This window comes from Pipistrellus kuhlii, unplaced genomic scaffold, assembly GCF_014108245.1.
Source record: "Pipistrellus kuhlii isolate mPipKuh1 unplaced genomic scaffold, mPipKuh1.p scaffold_m20_p_8, whole genome shotgun sequence".
Classification (NCBI taxonomy): Eukaryota; Metazoa; Chordata; class Mammalia; order Chiroptera; family Vespertilionidae; genus Pipistrellus; species Pipistrellus kuhlii.
The window spans coordinates 66,112,163-66,126,329 of NW_023425584.1; the positions used below are offsets into that span (position 1 = coordinate 66,112,163).

The following is a 14,167-nucleotide window of genomic DNA, read 5'->3' on the forward strand; positions in this document are numbered from 1 at the left end:
AAAACATTACCAAAATAAGTGTAAGCCCCTGTATACCTTCTCTAATCACATTCCCTCTTTCCTGCCCAGAGCAGACCATGATCCTGAATTTGGTATTTATCATTCCCATTAATTTCTTTATACGCTTACTCCGTCTGTATGTATCTGGAAATACACCAGAACTGACATGTACTTCTTCCAAAAGGATTTAGACACAGGGTCTAGCTTAGCACAAAGTGTTGTTTGGCAAGCATATTCTCATTTGTCACGTCCCTATGTTTTCCTTGTCACTTCCCTGAGCTGGGAATGCATTAATACCTCCAAGTGGGCCAATTGCTGAAGCAAACCATTAATTAAGTCTCCTATTAGCGGGTCTGTGCTTGTCAGAGACTGTGGAGCTGCAGCTTTCTGCCCTTCCCCCCTCCCCCTGCCACACGACAAACCCTGCCCTTTCCAGCTCAGCTCTGACACCCCCTCCTCCCTTCCAGACAGAGATGCGGCTGCAAGACCAGCAGCTAGCCAGACAGCTCATGCGCCTGCGCAGTGACATCAACAAGCTGAAGATAGAGCAGACCTGCGACCTCCACAGGCGGATGCTCAACGACGCCACCTATGAGCTGGAGGAGCGCGATGAGCTTTCAGACCTTTTCTGCGACTCCCCACTGGCCTCCTCCTTCAGTCTCTCCACGCCACTCAAGCTCATTGGAGTCACCAAGATGAACATCAACTCCCGGAGGTTCTCCCTCTGCTGAGCAGCCCTACAACAGGGCAGAGGAGCCTGAACAGAGGGTTTGGGAAGCGGAGAGGGGGCTTGGGGAGAAGGGAAGTGAGGCTGAGACACCTCAAGTAGGTCTCCCCAGAGGCACAGCTTCTCTGAGACTAGTGAACTGTGGACCCCAGGGCCTGTCCGCAGGGGATCTCCTTGGGGCTGCAGCTTTGGAATCCAACATCCCCATGACTGGTTCTCACATAATACCCACAGAGTCCTGCAGAAGGGCCACTCATCCCTATGTGCAATGAGACTTGGGTTTCCAGCATGACACCTCTCAGTCCTCCCCTCAGTGATCCATGTTCCTGTTTCCTAGAATCACTGGTGCTATGAGAACTGGGATCCCAAAGGCGGGGGTGGGTGGGTGGAGGAGGTAGGCAAAAACTATGATTATTGCAGAAGGCTTCCCCACGGGCATGGAGCCCCCAGGCAGAGGTGATTTGATATATCAGATGTGCCCATCTTGCTGTGGCTGTCCTCTAAGTACTGGCTCGAATTCACCCTAAGTAGATGACTCAGCAACCCTGACAGGGACCCACCAGAAAAGGAAAACCAAAAGGATATAATGTAAATTGTACGCGTCGTGTACTGGGACACAGCAGTGCAGCATGGCTGGAGCAAGCACAGATGCCCTCTGTTGCCTGCCTGGCCACATGTATCAGTGCCTACTTCCAAAGAGTCCCTTTGCCACCACGCCATACCCTGGGGGAGGGCCTAGGAGACCATGGGTGACAGAACCAGGCAGGTATGCCCATGGATTTCCCATAACTGCATTTTCCCTGGGGCCAGCAATGGCCTCCTGGTGGGATCTGCCAGTGTCACCTACGTTACCTTCTTGCCCACCCAGAAAAAGTGGAGGGAGCCCAGACGCTCACCCTGAGCTCCCCTGAGATTCTGTGCCTGACTTAAATGATGAATTTTAACGGAATCAAACTGTTACTAATCTGCCACTAATCTGTTAATAACTGATTTTTATCCAAAGCCAGTTAGGTAGGTCAAATACAGAGGTTCGGGTTTTATTTTAAAAGGTTCTCCCTAATGACAAGCATGAGGATCACGAAGGTGAGGACTGACACCTGAGCAGGTTAGGAAAGTTAGCCCAGTAGAGTGCCCTGTGTCAGGTGTTCCCCGGCAGCTGGGAACCTTTAATCTTAGATGCCACCTCATCGAGGCCTCTCATTCACAAAGTAGTAAAATGAAGCCAGGGAAGGAGAAAATGACTTCCCTTGGGTGATACAGCTCATGAATGGCTATACCATATTGATGTGTTAAATCATTATCAATAATGCCTAGACAGGTAATGAACTCCAAAGATGGTCCTAAATGCTATGCCAAACCTACAAACTGCCAACCTCTCTACTCTCCACCTCACTCAGCCCTCACGTGCACCTCCCACTGTGCAATTCAGGTCAAACTCAGAGCAATGTCTGGACAGCGGACCCACAGAACACATATTACCAATCGAGCATCCATATTTGAAGTAAGATGTCCTGTTGCTCTGAAGTTCATGTTTTGTCTTCCTGTGTAATCCCATACATGCATGTGCACGTGTATACACACACACACACACACACACACACACACACACACACACCAGGATCCATATTAGGAAAAGGTTGCTTTTCCTTTGTGGCCAGAAGTAGGAAGATGCCAATGAATGGTCCCTCATTAGACAGAAAAGAAAGTTGGTTCTGAGATTTCAAAGAGCCAGAGGGTTTATGCTTCCTTCAGAGAAGTTGTAACCACATAGCTGGATTTGTTTTGGCCTAACTCTGAGCAGTAACAGAAGTCTGAAGCCTAGAGGACTGGTTTATGGTGACCAGGGAAGAAGGACAACCCCCCTTCCCCCCAGGCAGGAAAGGAGGGTGAAACCTCTCCCCAGGAATATGCCCAAACACTGCCAAGTCCTGCAGAGGCCTTCCTGCCAGGCTTCTCCCAGACAAGTCCTGAGGTCATGGGTGTCAGAAGGGCCTGCGCACACCCTAGAGAGACACACACATATTCCTGCTCACACAGGAGCGCTCACTCCATATTAAAAAAAAAAAAAAAAAAAGCCAAACTGATTTTTTTCCCTAGAAATCAGTCATCACAGTAAGTGAAAAAGCTAGAATCAACTGAAATTGAATGATGTAGTTGAATTTCATCAACCCAATTGAGTTGGAATCAACCGGGCAATTTAGTTGCTCAGTCTACTTTTTTGTTGTTGTTTCATGAGAGGAAACTGAGCTCAAGACACACTTTTTTGGATAGGTTAAGTATTTTTGGCTACTTTGTTTAGTTCATCCCAAGAGATAAGGAAGGAGAAAGAAGAGAGGATGAGAGGTGGAGGGGAAAGTACAGGTATGTTTTCTTGTCGTCCAATGTCTGTGACTTCCCTTACTCCCACAGTGAACACAAATGACTAACCAAGTCCATTCAGCTTTGTGAAGTCTCTGCCTTGCGTGGGTCTATAGATGCCAGCTCCCCAGAGCAACCTTCTCGCTTACTATGTGTATACAATACTGTTTGCAATTTTACTCATTATCTACGCATCTACTCGCAGTCCCCAAGGACCCCTGGGTGTAAGCTCAGAGTCTCCATTGACACTTTGTGTGCAGTAACATCTGATGCCTTCATGGGCTCAGCAGTGATCACAGAGGCCTGGAGAGCCTGGGCGGGCTTGAGACAGCTTGACCCAGCCCAGGCCTCCTCCTTGTAGCAATACCAAGTGCTATTACATAATTGATGGACAATTTATAATTTTATTTTTTACAATTATTTGTTTCTATATTGCTGTTAGAAAAAGTGAAATAAAAATATTTCAAAAGAAGATATATATTGTTTCTGTTAAAGCACAGGGTCAAATACTTAATTGAGAGGAGAGAGAAAGAGAGAGAAAGAGGAAAGAAAATGAGAAAGATTTGAGCATTGAAGGGAGTAAGAGATTCAGCCTAATCCCTCTTTTCCTCTATGGTGCCTTCCCCTAAGGGGCTGCTTCTTGGTGATTGCAGTCAGGAGCTGCAACCTGACTGCAACCTGACTTGGTGAAATTAGGATAAGGCCTGCATCTCCTAATTCCACCCCTTGAGCTCACTTAGTGGTGGGCTAAGTGAGCTCAAGGGGTGGAATTAGGAGATGCAGGCCTTATCCTAATTTCACCAAGGCCAGCACCATGCTCTCACACAGTGGTCCCTTCCAGAGGTGACTCTGATTGAATTCAGAGTAACTGGGTCAGATTATAGCAATGACTGAACATGGAACCACAGGACACGCGTTGCAAATCCCAGGTCCATCTCTGAAGTGTGGAGGTTAACTTTGCCATGCTCTGAGAACTGTGCCTTAAACTTTTGCAACCTCTTAAAGCAGCAGTCCTCAAAATTAAGCATGCATGAGGATCACCTGGAGGACCCGTTGCAAATGCATATTCCCAGGAAAATTCCTGGGCTCTTCAGCAGGGATGCAGCTATGCAGCTCTGATATGGGTCCTAGGGACCTGTTCTCAACAAATGCCCCAGGAGCCTGGTACAGGTGGTCCACAGGCCGTGGAGAACCTGGGGAGTGGGCAAGGGGAGGCATTGTTTGAATCACTCCTATCTCAGGGGTCTCAGGAGAGGCTTACGTCAGAGGGTCCGAACAGGTGTTAGTAACCCCATTTTGTGGAAAGAACAGACCAAAAGAAGTTATCTGCAGTCCCCTGCGGTTAATCCCCTGCCTACAACATGGGTGTCTAGATCTGCTTCCCACAGAGAGCGCACAGGATGGGTTGTGGGTTGAGGGGCAGCGTGGGCGCTTGGAAACCCGGCATCACCATGGGTTCAGAGGGCACTCAAGAAACCATAGGGCCATAGGGCCTTCCCACTCCTCCAGATGGGACCACATGTGCACTCTTTTCACCCCAAAGGGAAATGCCTCTAATTTGGCCTCCAAGTAAATTGAGCAATTTTTAAGTGCCACAGAGAAGATAAAATGTGATGACAGTGTGGGAGCGGCTGCTTTTTTCCACGTGGTCAGGGAAGACTTTGCTGAGAAGGTGCTGTTTCAGCTGCCAAGGCCACCATGCAGAGGGGAAAAGAGAGAGGGTTCTGGGTAGAAAACAGGGAGTCGGATTCTGAGGCAGGAGGGAGCATGATCTGCAAATCAGCTGGGGTGCAGGCTGTGCTGGGAGGTGAGCGGCCACGACTGGCAGAGCACATCAGCACTGCGCTTTGAGTGAAAAGTCAGGGTTTTATTTGGGTTGTGCGAGAAGTGATTTGAGGTTTTTGCGTGGGGAGGTGCTATATGATCTAATTTAAATGTTTGCAAGATCTACCCAGAAAGAAATGGGAGTGGGGCAGAGGTGGGGTCCAGAAGAATAGTTAGGAGGTGGTTACTGTGGACATGACAGTGACAGGGACTCCACTGCTGTGGAGGGGTGACAGGTGGTCTCATTCGGGGTTTACTTTGGGACATGCTTTGGAGGTAAAGCCACCAGGACACACTGCTAGCTTGGTGTGGAATGTGAAGGAAACAGAGCAGTTAATGACAGCCCTCTGGCCATTTACTGAGATGGAGAAAGTTTAAGGGGACCATGACTACTAGTAGATGGGCGGCATGGATAGTTCTGTTTCATCCGTGTTATATTGAAATGTCGATTAGACATCCAAGCAGGGAGGAGCAGGTGGTGATATAAGGACTTGGACTTCAGGGGAAGGCCAATGTTGGAGACAAACATTTGGGAGTCCGGATTTGGATGTCTGGATGCAATTAAAATCCCCATACTTGGATAAACTCTAAAAAGAGAATGTAGACATAAGAAAAGGGGGGCTGGTTTGGCTCACTGGATAGAGTGTCGGCCTGTGGATTGAAAGGTCCTGGGTTTGATTCCGGTCAAGGGCATGTACGTTGGTTGCTGGCACATCCCCAGTAGGGGGTTTGCAAGAGGCAGCTGGTCGATGATTCTCTCTCATCGATGTTTCTAACTCTCTACCCCTCTCTCTTCCTCTCTGTAAAAATCAATAAAGTATATTTAAAAAAATAAAAGAAAAGGGGGGCTGAGAACAGCATCTCAGGACCTTGCTAAAGGCCTGATACAGGAGGAGCAGGCAGGAGACTTACAAAAACAGCTCACCCAGAAGAAGGAAACTGAGATGGGCCTTAAAGAAGACAATGTTTCAACAAGGAGAGTGTCATCAATATCAAATGCTGCTGAGAAATCGAGGAAGAATTGGAGAGATAGATTTTTCGGCAAGATGGAGATCTTAAAGCATTTATTACAGTGTGATAGGTATTTCAGTGCAGGGGTAAGCACCAAGTCCAGTTGTGTAGGTTGAGGAGAAAATGGGAGAGGACGTGGGGGCCGAGAAGAGACAGTCTTTCAAGGCAGTTTGCTACCCAAGGAGCAGAGAACAGGAGCTGGGTAAGGACATACAGCCAAGACAACGATTTTGGGTTGTTCTTTTGCAATGATCTACTGTATAATACAATAAATGTTTAAAATAGCACCATTGTTTATTAACAATACATAACAATAAAACGGTGCAATAAGAGTGTTGGCATCTGAGATCTGTCAGTGGGAATAATCGGCTGGAGAGGGAGAAATGGATGGTGCACAAGAGAGAAGGTAATTACAGCAGTGGAATTCTTTTTTCTCTAACCTTATTTTTCAATTATAGTTTGCAGTCAATATTATTTGGTATTAGTTCCAAGTAGATAGCAGAGTGGTTAGATAGTCCTATACTTTACAAAGTGTTCCCTTGATATTTCCACACCCACCTGGCACCACAGAGAGTTATCACAATGTCATTGACTGTATTCCCTACAGTCACCTCCCATGACTATTTTGTAACTGCCAATTTGTATTTCTTAAGCCCTTCACCTCCTCACCTATTCCCCAAGCCCCTCCCTCTGGCAACAGCAGTGACGTTCTTACTGAGGAGAGAAGGCAAGAGGCGGAGTATGAGAGGGGAAGGTTGAGCTGGTGAGGAGCAAGGACACGTCTCCAGCTGTAGCAGGAGGGAAGGCCTGGGTGCAGATGCTTGAACTAGGGAAACCTCTGCTGGGGAGAGGAGGAGAGTCCCATTGGATCCTTCTTTGTTTTTGTTATTAATTCTTTTTTAAAATTTACTTATTTAAATAATTATTTATTGTTGAAAGTATATGTCCTTCTCCGCCCCTCCCATTGACCCCTTCAGCCTGCCCCCACCCCAGGCCCTCACTGTCCCATATATGCATGGCCTTATGTGTGCATTGAGTCCTTCTTGTGTTCTCTGTGAAATGGGAAAGTGATTTGGAGCAGATGGAATGTCAGAGGCTTGAGGAGAAAGAAGTTTGAAATAATTATCTCAGAAAATGAACACATTAATTTCTTAGGGAAGAGTAACTGAGTCCTCCTCCTCTGGTGTGGGCGGCCTGTTTGAGGCTTGTGGTCCTCTGTGAAGCCAAGCCCAAGCCCGGGAGCGTGGGTGAGAGAGTTAGCTGTCCCAGTGCAGACTCAGACCAGGTGGACAGCAGAGGGATGTGCCGGCGGGGACGCTCAAGGACGGGGAAGGCAAACTTTGAACTGTTCTGCAAAGGAGCCATCGCAGTGTTGGACCAAAGAATCCAAGCTGAGTAAGGAGGGAAGAGGGGACATGGGGACCAGGGAGCGGGGTAGGGGTGGGGGTGGTGGTGGCAGGACTGGAGGTCACAGGGCCATCTGGGCATTGCTGGGTGGGGGTACTGGCAGAGGAAAGGACACTGAATGGAAGGGGAAGGTGATGATCAGAGTGTTGGAGGGGGGGGGGGGGGATGGCGGTGACATATCCGGGAGGGAGCAGCTTATTTCACAGACACAGCCTGATGCTGCATTAGCCACCCTATGATCAAAGTGTGTGACTCAAGGACTTGTGACCAGTCAAAATGGTGGCTCCCAGAGCCTCCCATAGATCTAATCAACCTTATTTTAAAAGGGGGTTTTGAACTCTGTTGACATCATTCCCTGGGGCCTCCCAGCAGGGGCAGATGTCCCGGGCCCTTCCTGACTCTGCGTCAGCGCCCAAAGCCTGTGGTCTTGCCGCCTGGGGAAGAAGCAGGCTGTGGCCTGTGGGGGGAGAGGGGTTAGGGTGGGGGGTGAGAGACCATGGTGTGGCTAAGGGGCCCTGCCAGCACAAACAGGCCTAGCAGAGCCTCGGCCCTATCTGAGGGAACGGCTCAGGCCCACAGCAGCTTTCAGGCTTGGCTATTTTTAAACGCCCTGTTCACAGGCTCAAAGCAAACAGCGATGGAGACAGCTAGGCGGTCTGCAAAGGAAACTGATGCAGGAAGAGAAACCTCAAACGCTTGAGGGCTCTGGAAAGCAGTGGCCCACTGCTCCCTGTGAGGAGATAAGTTCTCTGCAGACACGTCCCGACCAGCAGGGACGGGCTCCAGGAGGGTGTGGACATTCCCTGGGGACTCAGCCCCAAAGGCGTGGTTCCGCTTTGCAGGGCTTTGCGGATTTCCTATACCATTTTGTCAAACAGGGAACCCCCGAGCGCCCTTCTTCATACCCCTTCTCCTCGCAGGGACAATGGAAGCTCTGAGGAAGGACAACTTTCCAAAGACCCAAGGTTAAGTCTCCCGGAGACTCACCTCCAGGTCTGCTGGCCGGCACCCGAGGGACGCCACCCACTGCCCTCTGAGCTTCCTCTGTTTGGGGCCTCGCAGGGCAACACCTCTCAACCCTGCCCCATCTGCACAGGTCAGGGTTTGGTTCGGAAAGCAGCTTTCAGCATTGTGGCAGGAAAGGGACCCGAAACAGGGAACTAGGGTTTCCAGAAGGATTGGCAGAGTCAGGGAAGTGCCTGCTAGGAGAGATGACTCAGAGGACTCACCTGAAACCACCTGGATTTCAGCAAACTCAGCAGCCGCCTTTTGGAGCTTCCTGCACCACCTACCCTGGTGATTCTCCAGACACCTTGATGTCCTGTCTGCACCTTTGCCTGCCGCTTGCTGCTGGGAAATGACACCTCCACAAGCTGTCCCAGACTGAACTGTGTCTCCTCAAAATGTATATCTTGAAGCCCTATCCCCCATACTTCAGAATGTGACTTTAGAGATCGGTCCTTTAAAGAGGTAATTAAGGTAAAACGAAGTCATGTGGGTGGGCCCTAATCCAATACTACCAACATCCTTCTAAGAAGAAGTTAGAACAATGATCGGCAAACTCATTAGTCAACAGAGCCAAATATCAACAGTACAACGATTGAAATTTCTTTTGAGAGCCAAATTTTTTAAACTTAAACTTCTTCTAATGCCACTTCTTCAAAATAGACTTGCTCAGGCCGTGATGCCTTGTGGAAGAGCCACACTCAAGGGGCCAAAGAGCCGCATGTGGCTCAAGAGCCGCAGTTTGCCGACCACTGGATTAGGATATAAACCCACACAGAGGAAAGACCAAATGAAGACCCAGGGAGAAGACAGCCATCTTCTACAAGCCAAGGAGGGAGGCCTTAGGAGAAACCAACCCTGCTGACACCCTGGTCTCAGACTTCCAGCCTCCAGAACTGTGAGAGAATGCATCTGTTATGGAAGCCACTAGTGTGGGGGACTCCGTGTGGCAGCCTGAGCAGCTAGCCCCCTCTTCTTCCAGCCCTGGCTCTGAAAAGCATCCACCTGGAAGTGACTCCTGTCACTTCTGCTCACGTTTCTTTGGCCAAAGCAAGTGACTGAACCTGCAAGGGTAAGGAAGTGCAAGCTGACCATGTTCCCCGGAGCAGAGGAGAACAGGAATGTATATGAACAGTTTATTAATGATTGCCCACCTTTCTGCCCCACCTCATCCGGCACGGCCTGCAAAACCCATAGGCCTGTAGCCCTAGGGACATCTCGGCCAGCGGACTCTGATAGGCACCTGGGAGTGTCCAGGCTAATGCAGTGGCATGTGAGAAGACAAGAGAACTATTCATAGTTTTAATGTCTTCCTTTCTGCTTTTAATTTGCTTTAAATGTGCATAATGTGCTGGTACAGTAAAATATCATATGGCATGCAAATGTGTGGGGGATACGCACAAACTTCTCTACTGACGGAGAGCAACATGCAATGCGTGGAGACCTGGCCTTTGCCTGCAAAGCCATGGGCTGGGTTTGGCCCTGCTGCTAGATCCAAGGTTGGGCCAGACCTGGAGATGGCTGCTTCTTCTGAGATGCAGGTACTTCCTCAGCCAAATGTCTCCTCTGTGACCACCAGAGGTCCCCCACCATGCTTTAGTCTTAATAAAAGGCATAGCATCCTGCCAGCTGCCCTGGCTCTACAACCTCAACCTCAGAGCAGAAACCAAAAGATGGGGGAGGAAGAAGAGGGAAGAAAAAGGAGAGGAGAGGGGGAGAAAGCCACAAAAAAAAAAAAAAAAAAAAAAAAAAAAAAGTAGGTGCAAGAAAGAGCAAAGGGGGTCTAGTTGGCACCAAATCAGAGAATATACCAATAAAATCGCCTTTCCTTTCTGCACTGTGTCCCCAACTGTTTTTTTTTTTTTTTTAGAATGTCCTGGTCAGTTCTTAAAACAAGACCCAGAAGTTACAGTTTGAGTTTGAGATTCGGGGGTGGGGGAGGTGGGCAGAAGATCCATAATCAGACAGCCACAGGACTGCCAGCCACCCCACAGCCCTGCGAGCCAACCCCAGCTACAGCCAAGCCTGTGGGTCCCAGTGCCTGCTCTCCTTCTGGGGATGGCCAGAGCTTGGGTCACAGAGGGAGAGGCGCATGGGAACCCTGGGAGAACCTAGGGGCTGGATGCAGGGAGGGAGGAGGTCCCTACTGGCTTTCTTTCTATGGGAGACAAAATGTCATCTCCTGTATCCCCACACAGCTTAAAGTTTCTCTCTCTCTCTCTCTCTCTCTCTCTCTCTCTCTCTCTCTCTCTCTCTCTCTCTCTCAATCTCCTCTCAAAAGACTGAATGAACCATCATGAAAATGTTGCGGGACACTCCAGGACGTGGAACTGGGTTTTCTAAGAGCAAGTTTTGTTAAAAGTTCCCAGCCATTTCTAATTCTAGCAGAGGAGACAGTGAGTCTCCCAGGGAAAAACTGCCTGAGTGATCCTTTTCAGGGAAGCAGATAAAGGCAAGTCAGCAACTATTCTCCAAGGGAAGGATGAGCCAGGACTGCTGGCACTGACAAAGACTGCTCTCCCGATGGCTAGGCCTGGGTGGGCAAATTGGGGCCAGGCCAAGAAGCCTTCATGAAGAAAGAGATCTCAACTCCTTTATGGAGTCAAAGCATCTCCGAAGCAATTCTAATGCCGGATTGGACCGCCTGGCTCCTTCCCGGGAGGATGGTTGATGGATGCAATCTCGGACCTGTGGGAAGGTGACACTGGGAGCCCGGCTGAGAGGAGGTGACAGCCTCCACTTCAAAGGGGCAAAGCAGAATGCGAAGGTTAGCCAGGGGAAGTGTGGGTCTAGGGGGAAAAAGGAGGAGAGACAGTCTTGCCATGGTAAAATGCGGCTCAGGATTATGTCAGAGAAAATATTAAAGGAGCCATGACCTTACATTGACCCCAAGCTGCTGAGGTGTAGCACATCGTACGCTCTCAGAGTCAGAGGCCTTTAACAATGAGATTTTTTTTCTGTGACAAAGAAGCAGGTCTGAGAACTGACGTGGCCAGCTAAGGTCACTGTCCAGTTGATGCAGAGCTGAGAATGCCCATGGCCTCCTGACTGCTCATCCCTGCTCTTCCCAACACCCTCTCTTCTGGGCAGACCTCCACGGTCTCCTCTCCAGAACCATGCAGAGAAGGAGGCTTGAGAAAACACATCTGTGACGCTCCCCCTGTAAACAAGTGGTTTTGTCAGACTTGCTAGAACCCATTGTTGTTTAGGAAATCCTAACGTGTCCCCTGTGGGAGAAACAGAAATCTCTTCACGTGTAGATTTTTGTCAAATTCTTTATCAACACCAATAATGTACACCTTGATATTTTCATTTTCTTGGTGCTTCCAATTGTCACCATTTTTTCATATTTGTTGGAAAATTCAGAATTCAGATGCTATTCTCACCACTCAAAAACAAAATCTGCAGTTGGAATATTCTGCCACAATCTAATTAAATTCTACACATACTGTTTACTACCTAGTATGTGCCAAGCACTGTGCCCACTCCAGGAAAGCAGGATGACTAGAAAATGAGGCTATACACAATGCTTGTGTTTCATTCATGTCATCTAAATGGAAATTCATGTTGTATGTCAGTTCTGAAATGCAATTCTTTTTTTCAAAATATATTTTTATTGATTTTTTACAGAGAGGAAGGGAGAGGGATAGAGTTAGAAACATGGATGAGAGAGAATCATCGATCAGCTGCCTCCTGCAAACCCCCTACTGCGGATGTGCCCGCAACCAAGGTACATGCCCTTGACCGGAATAGAACCTGGGACCCTTCAGTCTGCAGACCAACGCTCTATCCACTGAGCCAAACCGGTTTTGGCTGCAATTCTTTATAAAGAAAATAAAATAGCTGTTAACCTGAAAATAGTGGGATCTGTTTTTTAGTCTATTGTTTAATTTGATGCTTTCCTTCTCATTACTAAAAGCTACAATTGGAGTAGCCATTTCCCCCCTTTACAATTGAAAAGTAAAAAACATCTTTCTATTACCTGTTCTTTCATAAGAAAATGTCAAGTCTATTCCAGAATTTCCCTCATTGGCTACAGTCAGTTTCAAAGCCCTCACATTCCTTCTCAGCCTGCAGCTGAAATCTGGCTTTCTCTTTCAGAAGGACAACTTTCTAAGACAGCAACTCACATAATTCAATTTGTCTCTTTCATCTCATCGGTGTCCATCTGTGTCTGTCTTTCCTGGGCCCTCTCTTCTTCTATTTATTGTGTCTCCATGATTAGACTGGAAGTTTCCCCTTTAAAGACCTAGGACCTAACTCAGTACCCAGAGCAGCCAGGGCCCTCATACATGGGGGGAGGATGAGTAGCCTCAGAACTATTTTAAGTCTTAGCCACCTCGGGCGTTTGCAGAAAGTGATGCCTCGGAGCCTTGGGGAAGAATGGCACTGTTCCACAGTTAGGATCGAGCGGGTCGGAACTGGGCATTCTAGAACTGGACAGTCCATGGCCTGAGTCTCTGGTGCCACTCCTTCTAATGGCCAATGAACAAGGCAAGTCACCTGCAAATAAAACTTGGCCTGTCCTGGCATGCCTGACCTCAAAGTGTCCTTAGCATGAAAACATCACACCTAGATCTAAAGATAAAAAGCCAGACACAGAGAAGAAAACATTAGTGATAGCTGGTGGAAAGGAAGTCACGGGGATTCCAAGTCCTAGAGAGGAACCAGAGGAGTGAGAGGGAAGCCAAGTGAGCCTATGCTAATCTCTCCTTCCTCTGTTTGAAAAATCCCCAGATCACAGGCTAGGAAATCAAACAATTTACTAAATAGCTACTGAATACTACTAAATAGCCCACTAGTCACAGAAGAAATAAAAAAGGAAATTAGAAAATATTTTAAGCCCATTGAAATAGATCTCTGATATACCAAAATTTATTATACTTCACTTAATGCAATGATTAGAGAAAAATATGCTTTAAATATTTATATTAAAAAGGAAGAAAAATCTAAAATGAATTCTCTAATCTTCTACCTTAAAAACTTAGTATCTTGCTTGTAGGTTTGGTTTGGTTGGCTTTTTCTCTGAACCAATGACCAGCTGTGCTTACACACCGTTATGATCACCATCTGTGAGCCTTTTGTATCCACGTTGGATTGTATGATCGTGACCAGACGTCTTCACTTGTGTTTCTCATTTACTTCACACATCCGATCTTGACTTAGATATTTTTGTCCATTACTACAGAACATGAGACTGAGGCACAGAGAAATCAGTGATGTTCCCAAGATCACACAGCAAATGACAGAATCGTGATTCAAGTCCAAGTGCCAAAGAACTTTGTTTTCTAAATTCCTACCCTCTTGTCCCTGGGTAAAGGAACTCAGTTATTATTAAATGAATTGGAATCACCAAGAGCAGTAACCATCACTAACAGAACGATAGCAGATCTAAGAAGCAGAACTGTAATCTAACATTTACTTTCCTGCTCAAACCATTCTACATGTGTTTCTCAAAGGATGTACCTATTTGTTGTGAATAACTATGCTTTACTTATTTGTATTTCAACTCATTAAATATTTTTTCAGACGAGGCACTGGTAGGAGCTGGGAATTCAGAAATGAATGAGACTTGGTCCTTGCCTTCCAGGAACTCAAACACCAGTATGAAACTCTATTCGGATCCCGTGTGTGGCCCTACTACCAATGGTGACTTCCTACTAAAATCACATCAGGTCACTCCTGGTGACTCATGGAATGGTACGTGGTAGAGGCACCTTGTCTAGGTTTTCTGTTCTCTGAGAAGCACAGTGGTGTTTCCCAAAGTCAAACAGAGGCAGCTCTGATAAGTGCAAGGACACGGGGGTCACACTGGGAAAGAGTAATTTAAACCAG

At 47.6% G+C, this 14,167-nt stretch overlaps 1 protein-coding gene across 2 annotated transcripts in view; it reads left to right on the top strand.

Moving 5' to 3' along the window:
* Positions 1 to 2,828, top strand: part of FAM167A (family with sequence similarity 167 member A) — a 35,385-nt gene extending 32,557 nt beyond the window's left edge. For both annotated transcript variants that reach the window (XM_036424382.2, XM_045576497.1), the window contains one exon: positions 468 to 2,828. In XM_036424382.2, coding sequence (XP_036280275.1) covers positions 468 to 731 — 264 coding nt within the window. In that variant the 3' untranslated portion in view covers positions 732 to 2,828. The remainder of the gene's footprint in view (positions 1 to 467) is intronic.
* Positions 2,829 to 14,167: the final 11,339 nt, after the last annotated feature.